Genomic DNA, 20,856 nt, shown 5'->3' on the forward strand with positions numbered 1-20,856 from the left:
TTAATCCATTATGTCAACAAGTTCATGGAAAAAAGTACACAATCATATCAACAGATCCGGAAAGAGGCATTTAAAAAAAAAATTACAAGCCAGTCCTATCAAAACTTTAAAGTAAAATAAAGTAAAAGGAAACTATTTAAACATAGAAGACTGTTTAGAGAGTTCACAACAAATATGATCCTAAATGGTAAAAATCCAAAGCCATCTTAATTTAAATTAAGAAACTATACAGAAATACCTGCTATCACCATTTTTAATCTAACATCATCTTGGAAGGTAAAGAAAATTCAACAAAATAAGAAAATGTTAATGATTTGATTGAAAAACTAGGAAAACAACTAAAAAGCACTGAAGTGAATGAGAAATTTAGTAAAATGACTAGGATACACACAAACACACTCAGACACACACAAACACAGACACAGAAGTTAATAGGTTTTCTTTAGAATTAAAAAGGAAAAATATTTCATTTATAATAGAAACAAAAACTACAGAATACATGGAAATAAGTTTAATCAAAAGACTGTATCTTTTTAGCCAAAATAATAAAATCTTTTTGAAAGGCATAAAATAAGACTTAAAGAAATGGAAAGACATATCATGTTCTTGGATGAAAAAACTTAATATCAGAAGGATAAATTTTGTTAAAATTAAATAAATTCCACACAGTTCCAATTAGAATACTAATGCAGTTTGTTCAGATTTTTAAAAATTTAAATGTGATGCCCTGAAATTGATAAGAAAAGCATAAAATGAACATTTAAGTGAACTTGCCTTACCAAATATCAGAATATTCTGTTATCTGTATGAGTCAGGATAAACTATATCATGGTGAATAATGAATTATCCCAAACACTAGAGCCTTAACACAACAAAAGTTCATTTTCTGCTCATGCTACATGTCCATAAGGATTTGGCAAGAGTCTGGATGATATAGTCACTTGGGAATTCAAGGTGATCCACACTTATCATCTTGTAGCTGTGCCATTTGGGACTCGGCAGGGAAGAAAACATGGAGAAGTGCCTCTCTCTCTCTCTGTCTCTGTCTCTCTGTCTCTCTGTCTCTCTCTCTCTCTCTCTCTCTCTCACACACACACACACACACACACACACACACACGTATTTCTATGCTTAAGCCTGGAAGTGGCGGACATCATTTCCACTCACAACCCATTGGCTGATAGTCACAAAGCTCTGACTAATTGCAAAGGGGCTAGGAAAAGTATCAGGTCATACAAATTTTATTATTTTATATAATTGTAACTCTGGGGGGAAAATCCCAGGGCAAAATACCTCTAAAATGGAAATCAGTCAAAGGGAGAAATAAAGTTAAGAAGCCCTTTTATTTCTTACAAGCAGTTGTCCCAGCTGTGGCAGAAGAGGGCTCCACCCAACCTCTCAGGTCCAGATAAACCCTGGCACGCCCTTGTAATTACCTATTGATATGTAGATGGACACTGTTCTCCACTTCTAGAAATACCTATTGATATGGATCTGGATTACTGCTCTCCACCCCTTGGAAACACCTATTAATATGCAGATACACCAAAGCCAGGCAGGAGATTCTGGAAATATTACAATTTTACCCACAATAATGTATTATATATATACTGGAGAATACAAATATTAAATCACATATATTTGAAAATTTAATCTATGACAAGGATAATGGTTTAATTTAATAGGAAAATGGATAGAGCTATCTAAACTAGTTAACCATATTTTAAAAAAGTAAATATTTTACATAATGTAAAAGAACAAACTCCAGGTGAGCTGAAGATCTAAATGTAACAAAATGAAACAATAAAAAAACCTGCCAAATGAATCTAGGAGACTATGTGAAAAAATCCAGTTTTGGGAAAACTTTTTTTAAACTAGGACTTGAAAACCCAAATGCTGTTAAAGCAAACATAGACTACATAAAAATTGTTTAAGTTTTATGACAAATATATAAATAACAGCATTAGAAAAAACATTTGAAATATTCATGATAGGCAAAGCATTTATGTCTCTAATATATAAAGAGCACTTAGAAAAAAATGGCTGGAAATCTTTCTGACAAAAAAAGTGAAAGAGATGTGAATAGACAATTTATAGAAGGGAAAATCCATATAGCCAAAAAACCTTAAAAGAAGTTGAAATTCTCTAGTAGTAAGGAAAATAAATACTGTATATTAACAATGTTATAATATTTTATATATTTTAGACTGACAGAACTATAAAAGACCTTGAAGACCTATTACTGGAATAGATATGGGGAAAAAAGACAATTTAATAGCTAGTGAAATGTAACAGTATTACACCCTCTTAGAAGGCAACTTGGCAACATTACATAGAGATAGAAACACACAACACATATACATATATGCATATGAATATAAATGTAATCCATTAACTAGCAAGTCTGTTTGGGATCTATCCCATAGAAATAAAACATCAGATGGTAGAGTCATATGTAAAAATATTTATTGTAGCATTGTCTCTAGTAGCAAAAACTGGAAGCAAAGAGATTTTCTTAAGTAGGGAAAGGAGTGTATAAATTATGGTGCATCCATAGCATAAGAAAAAATATGTAGCTATTGAAAAAAAAGAGTTAAATCAATACCTGTTAACTCTGAGGCATTCAATGTTTTGAGTAAGAAAAACAAAATTAAGACAACAGTGAAGGTCCTGTATTTGTGTATGCTTACATGTGTAAGTATTGTGTGTGCCTGTATTTCTGTCTACACAGCGTTAAGGAGCCTGGACAAATAAGGAAGAATTCTAGGTTGTCAACAGGGTTTATTTTGAAACTGGTGGGCCTGTGTTGTATGTCAAAGAGGAAGGTTCAGTATAAAGAGGAGCTGAGGAGAAAGAAAATAAACTCTTGAAGGAAAAAGGAATATATAGGATCTTATTTAAACATTTGTGCAAGGCTATCCCCATGTGGGGCAGAAAGCCACTACTTTATAAAAGGGACAATGCCAGAGAAGTCCCCTCCTCCTAACATGTGTGAACCAAGGACACCCTCTGCTATTGTACGTATGAGGCATTTTTTAATAATATGAACCTTCTGTGTGGGAAAGCAATTAACTTTACTTTCAAGTCATAGATGTTCCTAAGACATGCTACCTGCCATGAGGAACCTGGAGAAGGAAGGAGAGCCACCCAGGCCAGATTCACGGATACTTAGGGCTGGTTCTGCAGACCCTTGAAGGCAAGTGTGAATGTAGGTGACCCTCTACCTGAGCTAGGGAGTCCTTGTGTGACCTAAAGCCAAGTGACATAGTTTGACATATAAGAGGTCTGTCTGGTGCCTTCCCCCACTAGCTAGCGCCTTTGCTCATCACAGTATCGCCTTTTTGTACAGTTGTCTTTCTCCTTCACTGGACTGTAACTGCTTGCCCATCTGTACTCCCAGCACAACCCCTGGGTCAAAGTATCAACTTGCTCTACTAATGGAGATAAATGGATAAATCTCTATTTTTCTGCTTTTTAATTTTATATTTATTTTGTATTTAGCTTTTATTATAAACTTAGGTTTTATTGGCTTTCGTTTCTTTCCCCCTAAGCATTGAGCAAAGTTCCTTTAGAAATTGTCAGTCAGCCTCCACTGGTCAGGGAGAAAAATACAAAACCTGGGAGGAAAAATTGAAGGTGGACACACACAGGGCACGGTGGAAACAGGAGGTGCTCCCCGCTAAATAAGGGGGCGCTGTGCTCTTCAAGGCATCACTGGAGTTTTCTCATCAGGGCTTAGGGGTACCTGGAGGGCCAGGCAGTGCAAGGTGCGGTGCATATAAATGCTGAAAAATGCCAGGCTTCAACAAAACCGCAGTAAATTGGCGGATTCCCCGCCCCCGAGAGAGAATCCGATTTTAGCCCGGTTTGTAAACCAGTGCATTTCTAAGCCTTAAAGCGATTCCCGCGAGATACTCTGTGCGCTCCCCGCAGAGGCGCGCAACCGGGGAGGACTCGGCTTTAAGTGTCGCCCTGGGGAAGAGTGCCGACTAGCGCCAACCTGAACCTCCGTGCTCCGCCGTGCTACTCGTCCCCACCCTCGTCTCACAGTCCCGAGTCCCCGCAGTAAAAGGGGTGGGGAGGCAGAGGGTTAGACGGTCCCCAGACAGACTCCGAAGGTTCGATTCCCCGCAGAACCACATCTCCTGGCCAGTTTGGCTGGAAGAAGCTCCGAACCTCGACTTCTCCAAAACGGTTCACACAGACTAGCGAGCCCTTCTCACCTGCTCCCGGTGCCGGGCACCATCTCGGCCATTTGAATTGGCCTTGGACTGCGAGACCAGGCCTCGAAGCCCGCCGGGGGCGTAGAGGGCTTGGTGAGAGAAGGTTGGAAGACCTGTCCTCCAGTCCTAGCCTATGCAAACCTGAATGCGCGGAAGGGGGGATGGCCCGACACCACCCCCGGCTGGACCCTTCTGGCCCACAGGCCCTGGGGGCGCGGAGGCGGCGAATGCAAGGTCCCCAGCACGGCGAACCTGAGGCCGCAGTGAGTGCTGGCAGGGAGCCCAGAACTGCGCATCTGAGAGACATACTATTTATGGGTGGCTCCTGCGCTCACCGAGCTTCTCAGAGAGACCAGCCCAGTTCCCTTTGGGGGCTCAACTGGAGAGCTCAGCTGGAGCTTTGCATGGAGCGAGGGGCCAAGCCACCAGGATAGCTGGGGTAAGCTTACAACCTGTATCATTTCTTCCCGGGGGAATCAGCCCACCAGGGAGAGGAACTAGGCATTTTGGGGGTGTTTTCTAAACACGACCTCCGGAAAGTTGTTTTCCGGACACCTGAAACTGGGCGTCTTCGCCTCTCTCTCCTCCGTAGCAGCCAGAGCGAGCCGCGGTGCACTCTGGCTGGAGCGCGTCCCGGAGCGCAGCGCTGGCACGTCGCCCCCACACTTGTCCGACTCCCACAGCCACAAGCAGGCACCTCTGCAGAGCTGTCGCAGCGCTCTGGGCTGCCCTCCCTGGAAGTTGAGTGTCCATCACCAGAGCTCTTTCGCAGATCTTCCCTTCGCGTTGGTGCATCTGTGCTTCCAGCTGCAGACCCCATCTGGAGCAATTACTCTGTGGCCTCCTAGCGCCCCCTCGCGGAGCGCGTGAGACGTCCGGCTTGCAGACTTCCACAGAGGGTAGCAGCGAAAGGCGTGGTGGCTGCGACGGTGGAGTGAGACAGTTGACAACAGCTGGTGCAGCTGCCGCGCTGCGCAGGGGGACTGGCAAGTACGCAGCCCAGGTACTGCCCCTTCCCGGTGACGTGTCTGCAGAGCGTTATAAAAGGCTCGCGCGCAGCCTGCCGAGGTTCTGCTTAACTCCCCAGCCCAGCAGGACCTGAGCCAAGAGGCGCTTGCGAAGCTCCAGGCGAGGTAGCGGCGGCGCGGCGGCGGCGGTGGCGGCGGCAGCGAAAGCAAAGGAAAAATCTCCAGCTGCACACGGGCCCCAGAACCATGACATAGACTCAGAACTTTGGCAGGTCTCGCGGTGACGAGCATCCCCTCTTTGCCCCCAAGTCCTCACGCAGAACAGGGCTTTGCATTTCCCGCTGCAAGCAGGGAAATAGGAGTTGCATGCAGCAGGTGCAGAAAGGTGGGGGTCTCCTGCTTAGAACAGTGACCCGTGGAATTTTTTTTCCTTTTCCAGCCCAACGCAGAAGAGACGCTCTTTCCAGATTTCTGAACTCAAATGCTTCTTGAAGCTTGAAAGTGGAAGAATTCAGAGTCACAAGGGGCAGACAGCACATCTAGAAGCATTTATCTACCGAGTGCCTAGTCTCCTGCTTGCAAGGAAAGAATTCTGCCTACAGAGAGCCTGCACCCCTCCGGTCTTGGTTAAACAAGACGCTGACCCCAGGTCTGGGCCTTAGGACCCTGCTGCAAAGGCAGGGTGTGTACAGAGGGGAAAGCTGAACCACTTAGCAGAGGAATGGATAACGTCCTCCCAGTTGACTCAGACCTCTTCCCAAACATCTCCACCAACACCTCGGAGCCCAACCAGTTCGTGCAGCCGGCCTGGCAAATTGTCCTTTGGGCAGCTGCCTATACGGTCATCGTGGTGACCTCCGTGGTGGGCAACGTAGTGGTGATGTGGATCATCTTGGCCCACAAGAGGATGAGGACAGTGACTAACTATTTCCTGGTGAACCTGGCTTTCGCGGAGGCCTCCATGGCCGCGTTCAATACTGTGGTCAACTTCACCTATGCTGTCCACAACGAGTGGTACTATGGCCTGTTCTACTGCAAATTCCACAACTTCTTTCCCATCGCTGCTGTCTTCGCCAGTATCTACTCCATGACGGCTGTGGCCTTCGATAGGTGAGCTTGCCCTTTGCGGGAAAGAGAAAGTGTCCATAGAGGACCATGGCTTTGCTGTGGAGCATCCCTGTTGGCTTGCGCCTGGTTCACGGTGGGGATTGGTCATCTATCCCTGGGGTTTTGACTGAAAGCCAGCTGAGTCAGTTGTTGAAGGGGGACTTTATCTTCTTTCATCATTTTCTTTTCTATTTCCTCTTTGCTCTTCTCCTCCTTTTCAGCTGCCTTCAGTCTCTCTTTTTTTGTCCACATATCCCCTTTTTTCCCTGCATTTAGCTGCCTTGTCTTCAATCCTTCTCCACCTACCTCCCTGACACTTAGCTTACAACTACTGCTTTGCTTCTTTACATATATTCCTTCTCTCCTTTACCCTGAAAACCAGCCCCCTCCACCACCACCTCCCCGCTGGGACCTTGTAAATCCTTGCAGCCATGCCTTACTATTGGGCAGCCTCTTTGGTGCCTTCCAGTTTTAAGTACGCCTTGGCAAAATTTCTCAGTTTTCTCTTCTTTCTGAAGATTCAGGGATTTTCTGTTCCCACATCAACTCTCCAATATTATTTGGATGTGACGAGCATTTCACTAGAGTCATAAAATACTCAGGATTCTAATTCAGCTCCCTCTATGCTGCTAGGAGTTCTCATTCAGGATTGAGAGGCAGCTAGGCTGCCTTGTGGAACTCCACAGATAAGGATTCAGGGAGCTTACCCAGGAGTTTTTCTAAATTTCTCTTATCCTGTAAGGTCAGTGTTTTTAACCTGTCTGTATCCACAGAGAAACATGCTTAGCAAAAGCAACTGAGAGCACTTCCTTTCCTGCAACCAAAAGGCTAGGGTTTCAGAAGCTGATTGAAAGTGAAAACGGTATTTTCAAACACTGGGGATGGCATTCTGGAATGAATGGCTCCTCAGGTAGCAGGATGGAAAATTGATATTAGAGCACATCTCTATTTGTCCTGACTATCTGTGGATGTTCTGGGTCACTAGTGGGAGTATGTATGTGTGCCCAAGTGTTAAATGTTTACCTGGGATGTGGGGGTATGTTTAAAACACCTGTCACTGTGCTTTTAAAATGGGCCTTTTGGATGGCCTTGCTCAGATAAATGAATAGGAGAAACCCAAAGAAGGAGCTAGGAGAAAAAACTGCAAAGAAATTTTCCCCAAACTACTAATCCTTTTGCATAAAGATTGCTTATGATTTGCAATTAATTTAAGGTATTTTTCAGCCTCTGCAGTTAATGAACACTTTTAAAATCAGAGAAAGCTATGTTTCCATTCTTTGCAGTGGTGTCCAAATGCTGATTTCTAAGTTTCATGCACACCTCCCTTTATACAACTCTAAGTTTCTTGATATGTTGTGTGTACAAGATGTGGTGAATCAATTTATATTTTAAATGTACAGGGTAAACCAGTTACTCAACGAGGTATTGAAATGAATTTCCTTTGTGAATTTACCTTTTTTGCTACTCTGGCTTTCAGATATTCAGTTTGCTGAAAGTGAAGTAAGCCTATAAATCTTTCTGTACTGATTCACTCTTTAGCCTCACAGCTGCCCCTTAAATTTAGAAAATTCGCTGTGGTATGTGCAATTTCAGCCTACACATGCTTTCTTGATGATCTGTACATTAGGTAAAGTTGGTTATTTTTACTGCACTGGAGCCTTGCATGAGCTCAAAGGAGACCTGCCAGTGAGTGTAAGCCTGAGCATACAGTGGCTGGTGGAGCACCAGCAGACAGCTCTGTTGCTTTGACTTACACAGAAATGACATCTTCCACAGCTGTGCTCTTTCTCTTTGAACTTAGAAGGGTAAGGTAGGAGTCAGAGTCCAAGATTTCATTATGGATTGGGGTGGCAGCCAGATTTTGGCTGCTGTGATCCTGGCATCTCAAGGTCCACTATTCTTTCTCTAGGCAAACCATAGACAAGACCCTGACTCTGCCTGACAACTGCTCAGTGAAGTAAAAAAGTCTCTGGTGCCAGGGCTGAGGGAAACGACAGCCCTGAGAAATGTTGCCATGTCCCTTATGTACAGAGACAGCCCAGGGGGTTACCAGTGGCAGGCTCAGGGCTGGAGCTCAAGGGAGAGTCGTGGCGGAGGCTTCAGGGCTCTGCCTCTGCGTCCTCAACTGGACCCTCTCTTTCCTTGCTCAGCCTCATGAGCACAGTGAATTAATGCCCTCAGGCCCTCTGAATGAATGTCACTCCACTCCATGAGTGGTCATTGGTCACCTATTCTCTCCCAAGAATGTTTTAAAAATAAAGGGGTCCTTAAGATCTCTCTGTATGAATTCTTTCTTCTTTCTCCACCAGACAATACAGACATTGAGGAAATGTTATATTATCTTTTTGTGTGTTCCTTGAATTTTTAACAGATAATCTTTGAATCAAGTTTTAAAAAACCAAAGCAACATGGTTCTCCTGAGTATAAAATTAAGTCTTGTTCACTGTAGAAAATTTAGGAAACATGAAACACATAGACCCCAAAATACAAATCAACCATTACTCCACCATTCAAAAATAACACCTGTTCACATTTGACTCTCTTTTATGACTATTACCCTACATAATTAAGTCAGATACTATATCATTTTGTAGCTTACTTTTTTTCATCAATATTGATGGAAAACATTAATAACATTTTCCCATGTTATTAAAAAGTTTTCAGTAACATAATCTTATGGCTTCTTATTATTCCATTATATGAACGTGCTATTATTACTTTAACCATCCCCCTACTGTTGGGTGTTTAGGTGATTTCTAGATATTTTTACTCATATGATTAATGCACTAATAAACATTTCTGTATGATAATTTTGTTTTGCTTTCTTGATTATTTCCTTAGGATTGATTCCCAGAAGTGGAATTACTGGGTCAAATGAAGAATTTTTTTTAAAAAACTTGCCCTTCTAATTTTAAGAGATTATAAACTCTGAGCAGAGCAAGGAACATGTCTGTTCTGTCTTGCTTACTTTACCTCCTCAGCACAAAGCAGAGTGTTTGACAACTAACAGTCACCACGCGTTTATTGAATAAGTGAATGAATGAATAGAATCATACATGTTCCAAAGGATACTTGGCAAATGCATAAAATTGTAAAGAAAATGTGAAAATCATGTACAATTCCATTACTGACAGATAAACCAGTTAAAATTCTGGAATGCTAGCTTATACTTACTTTTTCTATCTGTGATATTTATTACACATACAGGCTTCCAAGGACAAATTTTGGATGATAATAAAAACAGTTTCAATAGCTGCTTTTTTGTTTTGTTCCTTAACATCATATCATGGGCTTTTTCATATCATGGAATAGTTTTCAAACTAAGACTTTCAATGGCCGCATTATATTGCATGGCTATGATTTATTTAACCATTCCCCTATTTTTAGGTGTAAATTGTTTCTATTTTTAGTGATTGCAAATTCCTTTGCAATGAATATCCTGGACATAAATCTTTGAGAACATCCGTTGTTCTCATCTTAGGATAAACTACTTGAAGTAGAATTGCTGGGTCAAACTGTTGGTAAACTTTGCCAGATTTCCTTCTGGAATCAAAATGTATGCAGAGAAGAAAACTTCAGCTGTAGACTAATTTAAATCTTTCCTATAATCTTTCCATAGACTAGAGAGCGAGAAAGAGAGAGAACAAGGGACAGATTCCCATTGGAAGGAATACTTATTTATTGAAGGCAATGGTCTCCTAGAGTAAAAATGTTTGCAAAGACAAATTTACCTAAATAAGATCAGGTCTAACTCTAATTAAATTCCAACAAACACCAGGGATTTCACTTTTTGAAACTGCAGTTTCTCCCACTTAAAATAAAATTTAAAAATTCTTTCCTATTGTAAAAACTAAAAGGTACATGTGATGTTTCATGAAATGAGAAGCTGAAGGACACTGAGAGGTGACACCTCCATTTTGCAAGGGCTGGTGATGATGGCTGGTTCTGATGTCCTGGGGCAACATCTACAGGAGGGATGAGGGGGGCTGACCCCTTAGCCCCACAGGAGGGACTGCAGAGGCAAAAGGTGACCTGACTCAGGACCAACCACACAGCAACAGGAGGCTGGGAAAACCTCTGGCCTGGTAACGCTGTTTCTCTACCTGGAAGGGGCAGCTGTAATTTCTGTGACATGAATGGTGACAGCTGCTCACTAGTCACATGTTTCTAAATAGGCTGTGTTTGAGGGAAAGGAAATATACACATGATGATGGTCTCTGGACTATACAAAGTGTGGCCAAGTACCAAAAACTGAGTTGCCCAGACAGGGATAATGGGTGAAGACAAAAAAGGGAATGAGTTCTCAGAGAGAGTACAACAGGAACCAAGAGCAAAGACCTGCACAAATAGCAAACACTCTGCCCACAGATCCCTAGTATCTGTCCACCCAACTCTACCCAGTTATACTCAGCTACAAGTTTAAATAGCCTGCCTCCCAACTCTCTGCTAGACCTGCAGGCTCTTATTGAACCCCACCTTGTTGGCCAAATTTGGACCCCATTGTATATCTCAGGGAAGTCCTTCCCGACCCAGAGGCCAGACTGAGATTCCAGGATCCTTCGCACTTATTTAGATGGACCTTCCAGCCTGTGACCAAGTGCTTCCGTGATGCTGAGAATAGTTGTTCGCTAAAAGGTCATCGGCCACAACTGGCCCTGTCTTTTTCTATCAGGAACCTCGAATGTCTGGGTTAATGAGGATCAAACTTGAGTTTGTTACATCTTATTTCATGGTGGCTGGGTCATTCAGGCGCAGGACATTTCCTGGAGAGGATCGGTGCCCATCTGCTCTCTGGAGCTGCCTGCCACACTTGCCACATCCTCTCCCTGCTCACAGAGCTCCTAAAGTCCCGAATAGTCGTGGCACTTGGCTTTTTAAAAAACCGGCAGAAATATAGGTTCAATTAGGGGAAAATTAAGAGGAATTTTCTGTGTAAAAGCACAGAGTAGAATTACTGCTGTTGAATTAGCAAATGGTAGAATCAGAATAATGAAGTGAAAATACTCACTGTTAAATATGGACAAAGATTTTCAGCCCATCAAGGGAAGATGCCCCCTGGTAAGGTGATGTTCCCTCTCTGGGCATCATATCTTCCCTCAAAGGGTGTATGCTACATATTGAAACAAATGGGACTGATTTAGAGAGAACTGCAATGTAAGGCGTCACATAGTACATTTCACATGAATTGTACAGACAGTTCTACAATGGAGACGAGGGAGGTTATATCCAGCAAAAATGCTCAAGGAAACATCAAGAGGTGGCAGCTGACTTGGGCCTTGAAGATTAGATAAGATTTTTGGAGAGGATGATAAAGGTAACATTCCAAGTAAAAGAAAATGTATAACAAAAGTGTAGAGGTAAAAAGTTGCAAAGTGTTTGGAGAAGATGTCAGGCTGACTTAACTGAATTCACAATGAGTCAGGGAATAAATGGAGGAGCTGGCAGGAAGAAGATGAGCACAGTTCTGGTTGGATTTTATATGAAAACATAGTAATTAGTAAGAAAGGCCCAACCAGCAACTTGAAAGGTAGGGCTTGTGAATGAGAAGCCAGGGATCAAAATTAGATTAAGTAGTTTTCCAAACAGATGACTTATTGGAGTTTGAAAATAGAGAGCATCTCTTTTAACTACGTACATGTTTCCAGACAGAGACAAAAGATTCGCAGGAATGTCCCATCAGGAAGTAGGAGGGGAAAAAAGAGGCAGAGAGACAGTGGAGAAATCAGGACATGTGGCATGACAAAGATTAAGAGAGGCTACCTGTGGTTATATTTACTAATTTCATTAGAATTCAAGGATGATGAGGACATTGGATTTGGCATTAGAGAACTTTGGGGAGCTGTGGCAGCATTATCATAGTATGGTAAAGGAGGATAAAATTAGATGGCAATGAGGGAATGGCCTCTTCCTCATCAATCCATTCATCCACCCAACCATCCATCCATCCATCCATCCATCCATCCATCCATCCATCCATCCATCAAACCATTATTGAGCATTTCCAGTGTGCCAGATGCAGAGGCAATAAACTATTGCATTTGCCCTTGAACTATCCACCTATGGGGATTGATAAAGTCATGAATGCAGTTATAACCCAATGCAATTAATTCCATGCTGAGGATGCTTGGAGACAGAGCTAAGAATTACCCTTGAGAAAATGGGAAAGACTTACTATAAAATAAAGAAAAGCAAAGCAAGAGGAAGAGGAGAAGGGGGAGGAGAAAAGAAACAGCAAAATACAGAGGAAACAATGTGAAATATTTTTCTTTTAATTAACTTTAAGAACTCTGTATTGGGGATGATCATAATGATTTATTAATATTTGTCACTTGGAACCTAGAAAAGAGATTTCATGGTAGTAAAGTTGATAATGACACCTTATATTTGCACGAGGTCCAAACCATTGTCTCATCTAATCCTCAATACCAATGGGGATTCTGTTTCTACCTTGGAAAGACTGTTAGAAAAAAATTTCATTTAGCATCATCCCCCCACCCTCCACTCCCTTATAGCTTGGAGATCCATGCAATTTATGTTCATGCGCCTTAGACATCTGCCTACATACTCTTGCTCAAGGTAGCTTTTGGATGCTGTATCATCTAAGGAAAGCTGTCATTGAAGGCAGAAAATAATCTAAGGGCCCTACTGTGCCAGAGAGGACATTAGAGACCATTAGACAATTTTCCACCCAAATAAAAATTCAACCCCACAGCCTTCTAGATAGGGCCACTGTAAGAGTATCAAATTCTGTTAAATATTTTACTCAATTTGTCTCATTTGTCAAATTCATTCATGAATCATCATAAAATTATACCTTTTGTTGGCTTGAAATCTGCCTCTGATTTTGGCTGCTCCTACTAGTATAATGCCTCTTCCATGAGGCACTCTGATATATCCCTCCTGAAGCTTTTCCATCCCTGGTTAACTGTTCCTGGCTCCTTCACCTTCCATCCTCATTGGTGTCTCCTGCTATCCCCATTTGTTAATGGTCCTCTTCCATGAGAAGCTAACTAGTGCCCAGAACTGAGCATTACCCTGCTACCACTACCTGCTGTGGAGCTGGCATTTTACCTGGTAATTTTGTCCTCTTATACTTCACTAAAGTGCCACTCCACTAAGAAGCTGACATTAACCTGCAAGTCTAGATGAGGTGTGCTTCTTATCTATTCCCATGTTATTTATGCAACTGTCTATAACTTGGTCTCTCCCACACCTCCCTGCCCACTGGATTGCAAGCACCATGAAAACGGGGATGCTGTCTCTGGTTTCCTGTTCCTAGCAGCTATCCAGATGTCTGGCACAGAGTAGAGTACTCATTAAGATGTGTGTATAGTAGTTGACTTGACTGTACCTCTCTCCTAAACCTATCAACCAAGATCTGAAAACCAGACCCAATGCATCAGGAAGACCTCAAGATGCACTTGTTATGCTATGCCTTGAAGGAAAAGAAAACTTAAGCCAAAGTTATGCCTATCATGGGATTTTGCTACACTACAGAACACCTTTGGTTCAGAACCCTCTGTTCTATAATAACTCGGTGTTCTAAGTAACATTTGCCTCTTCCACACTCCACTTGACTGGGCCGCCCTGGATTCCTGACCCACACCCTGTCGCCAGTAAACATTGCACCCCAGAAGAACACCTCTAACTGGGGGAGTGTTCCTCATTTCTACCTTACCTCCAGTTTCTCCAGGTATACCAGAGACTCTGAGGTATTGCAGGGGTCCTTCTGTGGCCCCACTGTTAACAACACCTGGCTTTTTCTCCAGCACCCTCACTAGCAACAGGAAATACACTCTCTGCTTTACTTGCCCTTCCTGAGGCAGGATCAGCACAAGCCTACCCCCCAGACAGCCCTCCAAGTCTTGGCTCCATAGTAGTTGTCTGAACACCTAGTCCAAACCATGTTAAAATACCACACACACAGGAAAATCCAAGCAGAATGGCCTGAGAAAGTCACAGACCTGGAGAACAGACTCAGGGGCTGACTGATATTACAAAAACCTCCCCTTTTGCCACATTAGGGGCTGTGATTCCAACTCACTGGAAGGGGACTTACAAAGTTCCATGGATGAGGAGTCCCAGGGATGAAGAGATACTTGAATGGAATCGCTGAGACATAAGTCTCAGCATGAGCAGTAATGCAGCTCAGGAAGGGCTCTGGAGCTGTGTCCAGGCGACGCTGGCCGTGGTGCCTTGCCAGGCTTCTCTTTCACAATTCTTAATCAACTTTCCAATGCAGCTTCCTCACTACATTTAGTGGTTGGGAGCATCCATGGAGTGCCTCTCATGTCCTTTGCATAAGAGTGTCTTTGAATAACCTTACATCTGACCTTTGGTGATGGAGTTCAGTGTAGGAAAGAGCACAGGCAGTGGGTTCCAGCAGTGGTTCTACCACTTACAAGCTATGCAAACATGGGCCTCAGTTTCCCCATCTGATAAAAGAGTATAATAAAAGTTACCTTGCAAGAACATTGTTGCCAGAAGGCAGGCAGAGTATGGAAAGTCACTGGTTCAGTACCTGACATGCAGTAAGACTTCAATTAATAGTAATTAACTCTAATTAACCCTGACACACTATATCCATTTATCTGTAACTATTCCTGTCTCAGCTCTTTGGGGATTCCTTCTACCTCAGATAAAACAGCAATGGGGTGAAAATCCTCCCCTCCCCCAATAAATTATGGTTTTAAATCCTCTTAATTGGGTCCTCAAACCTCTTGCTAAATGCTCTTCGGCATCCTTCCCACCTGTGGAGATGTGCACACACTACCAGAAGTCCAGCACTGGATATTGTATATCACAGTCCCTGAAAAGCTAAAGCTTTTTCTTTCATACCATCTCCAAAATCACATGGTCACTTCCCACATCTGTGTGTCCCAAAGCTGCCACCTGCGCATGGGGGAGGCATCACTTGAGTGCCTCATGTCTGAGGGAGAACTTGGTCATAACAAAGAACTCCTACAACATGGGTTTTAGTTGATACTCAATCTGACAAAGTTGTGTATCTTTTGCCTTTGAACACATCTTATAAATCTTGGAAGTTTCTTTATAAATCTAGTTTGTGTCTGTTGAAGCATCAAACACTCAGTTTCCCTTGCCCTTTGATTAATGTTCAGTTAGCTCTTAAACATGAGATGGAGTCCTTCCTCCTAAATAATTTAACTTAATCAAACGATCTTACCTATTTCCCATCTGTCACAAAATTTTATAAACGTCACAAATCAAATAATCTAAAAATATAAACAACACCTACAAACTTGATTAATTAAATTCCCCTAAATATTTCAAACTGTAATCACAAATTTAATACATATGATTTTCTTACAGTGCCAGATCCCTTACATGATGACTTATAAATAGGAGAAACAAAATCTTTCTCAAGATTTACATAGTTCTGGTAAATCTAGTACATAAAAACTTCTAAATTTAGCCTATCAAATTCTTAAGAATTTCAACCTCCTAAGAATCAAATGGATAAGTTCAGTAAATGAGGTTCTCATGTGTCTAAACATTGACTACAAAATTCATTATATCCTCTTAAGTATTTCAATTAAAATTACAAATCTGGTAAGTCAAATTCTCTAACAAATCAGACTGTCATTTCCAACAAGTTAAAAACAAATCCTACACAAAGTAACATACAGCATAAAACTTACTACTATACACACACTTCTTACATAGAAGGACCATTTCTTCATTGTCTATGTACTTTTAAAAAATGCCTTCCCAGAGTTACAAAGCTACACAAGCCAAGGTGGCAGAACCATCTTCTCCAGAGGGGCCACTAAGGTTCTGGAATCAGGGTGGAGTCAGAGACCTGGGTCCACATGAGCTTTACAGGGGTCTGGCCCAGAGCTGCACACCGGGGCCCTGAGCCCCTCTCATGGCAGAGCTCTGCCTGCTCAGTGCCCGCAGGCCCCGTGCACACCTGCCATGGGAGCCGAGCAGTCCCAGTGTGCACTGTATCTCCTCGGCTTCCTTCACGCTTGACCCTTTTCCAGTTTTCATCTCTTAACATTTTATCATCTGAATCACATAGATGGAATCATGCAGTGCCTCATTCCACCCCTAATTTGCATCCAGCCACTTTACTACCTGAGTAGAATTACCTGCATTCTGTACTATCTTAAATTTTACCTTCTTATTGATTTCCATTTCAGATTTGCTCATTGACATGGATAAAGCGAAAAAAAAAATCACCATCTGTCCTGGGTCTTTCCTGAGACTTTGAGATCATGAAAAATATGTACCAGAATCTTTCTGGGTGTCTATTTCTTCACATAGATCATCAGAAATGGAGGAGTAGAACCTGTTAGTTTTGACAGACCCAGACTCTCGGCATGTTTCAGATGTGTGCCCACAGACATTGTATGCCTCCTGTGTGACGATCTACCCAGCAGTGTCCATTCCTCTCGGCAGGAAGCCCTCAGTGGCAGGGCCTTTCTCCTGGAAGCCCAGAAGCCACCTGGCACCCTTGGTCTTCCAGCTGGATCATGAGATGTCCTTTCTTCAGGTCAACTGTGGTTCCCCTGTCAGGACAGAGTCCCATGGCTTTTTCATAGCTTCAGGAGTATTGAGTTCCTTTACCTTCCCTTCCTTCTCAGTGTCATAGATTTCAGATAATAATAAAAAAAAGCAATCCTCTGTTCTTACAGCTCAACATAGTGCCCTAAGCCACATATGGACTGATGAGCAGCCACCTTCACAAATCACACAGCTGTCAGAGTTCACACAGAGAGAGGGCTGAACAGTCACACTAGCCATGCCTGCACTCTCTCCATCACAGAATATAACTGAGACACTAATATTTAAAAGTCTCATGTGCACATGAGATTAGGAGCATAAGCTTAAATACCCACCTTTATGATTTATTAATTAATTTCACTTGACTGTGGAAAAATGTTTTCTTGAAAAATTAATATGTTTTTGTAAGAGGATTTTTGTCTGAGTCTGAAATGTTTAAACAAAAGAAAACCCCACAAACAGCTGGAATACTCCTCTAAATAGTCCTAAGGAACCAGAGGGGCTTTTTAAATGACCCAATTCATGATGAGAATCAAAATGGAAGCAGCCCTAGAGGTGAAATGGAGCTAGTTGGCTGGACAACTTAATTGGGCCCTTCAAAGAGAAGCTCGTTGATAACCTAGAAAACCTTGTGGCTGAATCCTCCTTGGAAATAGCATTTAAATTTGTTCCCAAAGACAGACCCGTTCCTTTCTCTCCCCAGCTGGAATGATGAGAGGTGTGGAAGCTAACATGTTAGAGACTTCACTGGAATGAGTGAGACTGCAGCCACTGTGGGTTTTCAGCGGCCCAGTGACAGGACTGTTAGTTTAATACGAGGCAAAATGCAAAAAAAACAGAGATGCTATCCTTCTCCCTTTCCAGAGATTTTCCCTCAGCAATGCTCTAACTGGCCCAGGTCAGCATTAAGATGCTCCCTAGTCCTGCTGCACAAATGCCTGGTTCCAAATTACTGCTCCATTGTTTTCGCAGCCCAATCCAGTTTAGTCAATTGAGTTGAACCCCGAGAAGAGTAGCTGATTAAAATCATGCTAAGGTGGGAATGATATGGGCTTCTACCTCCTAAGTGCCATTTGTATTTTAAAACGGGAATGTGTCCATTCTAGTTAGCTGTTCCTTGAGCAGGTTAGAGTGTAGAAAATCAAGACAAACACTCCTAGGGACTGAGCCAGTCTGCAATGTAAGGAGTGCTGGGATTTAGGTACTATGGCTGAGTCCAGAGTCTGGCTTTTATGACACAGCTCCATATATCTGCCAAGGAGACTGCTGGGTAGCATGAGGAGCTGGTGTCACGGGCTCCACTTACTCAGGCCTCCACCTGTCAGTCAGAATTGTCCCAGTCCTGAGGTGCCAGTGAACTCTGCATCTGTATTTGGGTAGTGCAACAAATTTGCTTCTGTTCTTCATACTTCTTTGTAAGTCACTACTTCTCTGATAAATGTATAATACTGTGTAGGTTGGAAGGATATTATCATCAGAAGGGACTTTGGGTCAGTCCCAGTGAGTCCGAAGGATCTGGTAGGATGGGGTTAAGGTCGGCAGTGCTGTGCAACCCTGTTAGAGAGTCAAGGCTGATTCTCCACCTCTCCAGCATCTTCATCAATGGATCTGTGAGTTTACAAATCCTGGGGCGAGGGCCAGGTTTCGATGAGCTGGGCTTTCTGCCAGGGTCTCTCTGGACCCACACTGTATTTGGAAGCTTATGTCCCTTTTCCTTTGTCTGTATCTTTCCCATCTCCTCTTCTCTCTACACCTGGGTCAAAAATTCCTAGCTCCATTTCCTCACAAATCCTCCTCAGCATTTTGAAAATATCATGGCTTCAATAAATGTCATTGACCAAAAAATGGAGTTGGAACAGACAAAAACCAAAAGCTACTGTGTATAAAACAAAGAGCAGAATTATGCAGCAATATTAAAAATGCAAGGCACTACAACTCTGATGAAACAAATGAGTCCAGAAGGATCCAGAAAATATTCCTTAAGACAGTTTAAGTCTGAACTTAAGCTACTTTTTAAAATTGAATATATTTGACATAAATATTGCATACATTTCAGGTATATTTAAACTTTTTTAAGAAAAATAACTTACTGTTGAATATTATCTGCACAAGTGCAACTTTCCTTTCTGAAAACATTTCACGTACATCCCTTACATCCCTTTAAAACTATGGAGTATTGCATATTTGTTGAGAAGAAGCAGCAACTCATAAAAAAAAATAGTATGATTGAAAAACAAAAGCAAAATCAACCCTCAGCACATTGTCCAAACATCAGTATTATTAATTCTTAGGAATTACTTCAGCACAGAACTTTTTCCTTTATGTGCTTTTATAGTTTAGAAGTTTTCCTTAATTCTTTAACCCATCAGTAGTTTAGACTGCATCTAATTTTTTAAATATCTTATGTTTATCCTGTTGTGCAAACACCATTTATTGAATTTATATCATTTATTTTATATAATTATGATCCTATTGCATGTGTAATTTTTAAAATTTAACATAATAAAGCAAGAAACATCTCATGTAATTAAATATTCTTCTATAAGATCATGCTTAATAGTTGCAAACTATTATAATTTAAATAATCCCTCATGCTGAGACATGGCAGTTGTTTCTAGGCCTTGCTACAATATATAACTTGTGATCAATATGTTTTAGCTGAACTTGCACACCTGCATGATTACTAATTTCTTAGAAGAAAAGTCTGTTCAGACATAGTAAGTCTTTGGCTTCATTCTGCTAAAATGGTCTTCAGAAAGTGTTAGCTATTTACCAGCATAAATCAGAATATATAGGCCGATTGCATAGGAATATTCTTTTTCCCATATTCCTAAAATTTCAGAACATCTTTTCCAATTTTAAAGACTAAAAGTATTATTTATGATTGCATTTCTTAATAGTGAGATTAAATATTTTTTTGTATATTTATTATTCCTTTATATTTTACTTTTTTTGTGAATAACCTATTCATGACCTTAGGAGATTTTTTAATTTAAATCTTGATTTTTAAGTTGCATATTGAATTACAGAAACTGTGTATTAAAGATATAACCTTTTCACTGTCATATACTGTATATAGCTTTCCATGTTTCTGGTTATAATTTTAATTTCCTTTTCAGTAATTATCTTATATTATATTTTTATAGTCACATCCATCCAACTTTTATTTTATGGTTTCTCCCTTTGGCGGTATGCTTAGAGAGGCCTTCTTTAACTCAAAAACAAATAAATACAAATACAAACAATTTCATTTGCTTTTATAGTTTAGAAGTTTTCCTTAAATCTTTAACCCATCAGTAATTTAGACTGCATCTAATTTTTAAATATCATGTTTATCCTGTTGTGCAAACACCATTCATTGAATGATAATTTCCCTACTAATCTGAGATGTTTCTGTTAGCGTACATTGAGCTTGTTACTATTTGAGCTGTTTCTGATCTATCTACTTTGCCTACTGACTCTTCCTTTAATAGTATTGATGGATTTATCCATCTTGATATTCATTATTTAATTCATTATTTAAAATCCCTCTATTGAAAACTCTTATTCAAATTTTTATTGCAAATGTGTTCAATGTGTTAAATTTAGAAATTAACCTTAAGAGGAATTGCTAGCATTTTTTTCAGTGTATGAACATGGTATATTTTCTATGTATTCAAAACTGTTTTCTTATGTAATTTTTTAATATTTTTCTTCCTATAATCCCTCATGTTTCTTTAAAAGTTTTAAAATTTAACATTTTGGGTTGCTAACAAAAATGCAAGAATTTCTCCATGGTTTTTTTCTAATGGGTTATTGTTGGTGTATTAAGAAGCTATTGATTTTTTTTACATAATTTTGAAACCAGCTATCTTAATGAACCCTGTACAGCTGAAGACTAATGTCTTCCCTGTTATTTTTCTCAGATTTTTCTCACAATCATTGGCCTACAAATCATCTTTTTTACTTTATATCCACCACCCATGTCCTTCTTTTTTACTAGAACTTTCCAAACAATGTTAATTAAAACTGGTCTTTTCTTATCCAAGACT

General features: G+C 41.1%; 1 protein-coding gene across 1 annotated transcript in view; it reads left to right on the forward strand.

The window, feature by feature from the left end:
* The first annotated feature begins 4,055 nt into the window (after window positions 1-4,055).
* The window catches only part of TACR1 (tachykinin receptor 1), a 136,674-nt gene continuing 119,873 nt past the window's right edge, over window positions 4,056-20,856 (forward strand). The window contains exons 1-2 of the mRNA XM_017648533.3: window positions 4,056-4,662; window positions 4,816-6,301. Coding sequence (XP_017504022.3) covers window positions 5,913-6,301 — 389 coding nt within the window. The 5' untranslated portion in view covers window positions 4,056-4,662; window positions 4,816-5,912. The remainder of the gene's footprint in view (window positions 4,663-4,815; window positions 6,302-20,856) is intronic.

The sequence above is a fragment of the Manis javanica genome, chromosome 1 (assembly GCF_040802235.1).
Source record: "Manis javanica isolate MJ-LG chromosome 1, MJ_LKY, whole genome shotgun sequence".
Taxonomy (NCBI): Eukaryota; Metazoa; Chordata; class Mammalia; order Pholidota; family Manidae; genus Manis; species Manis javanica.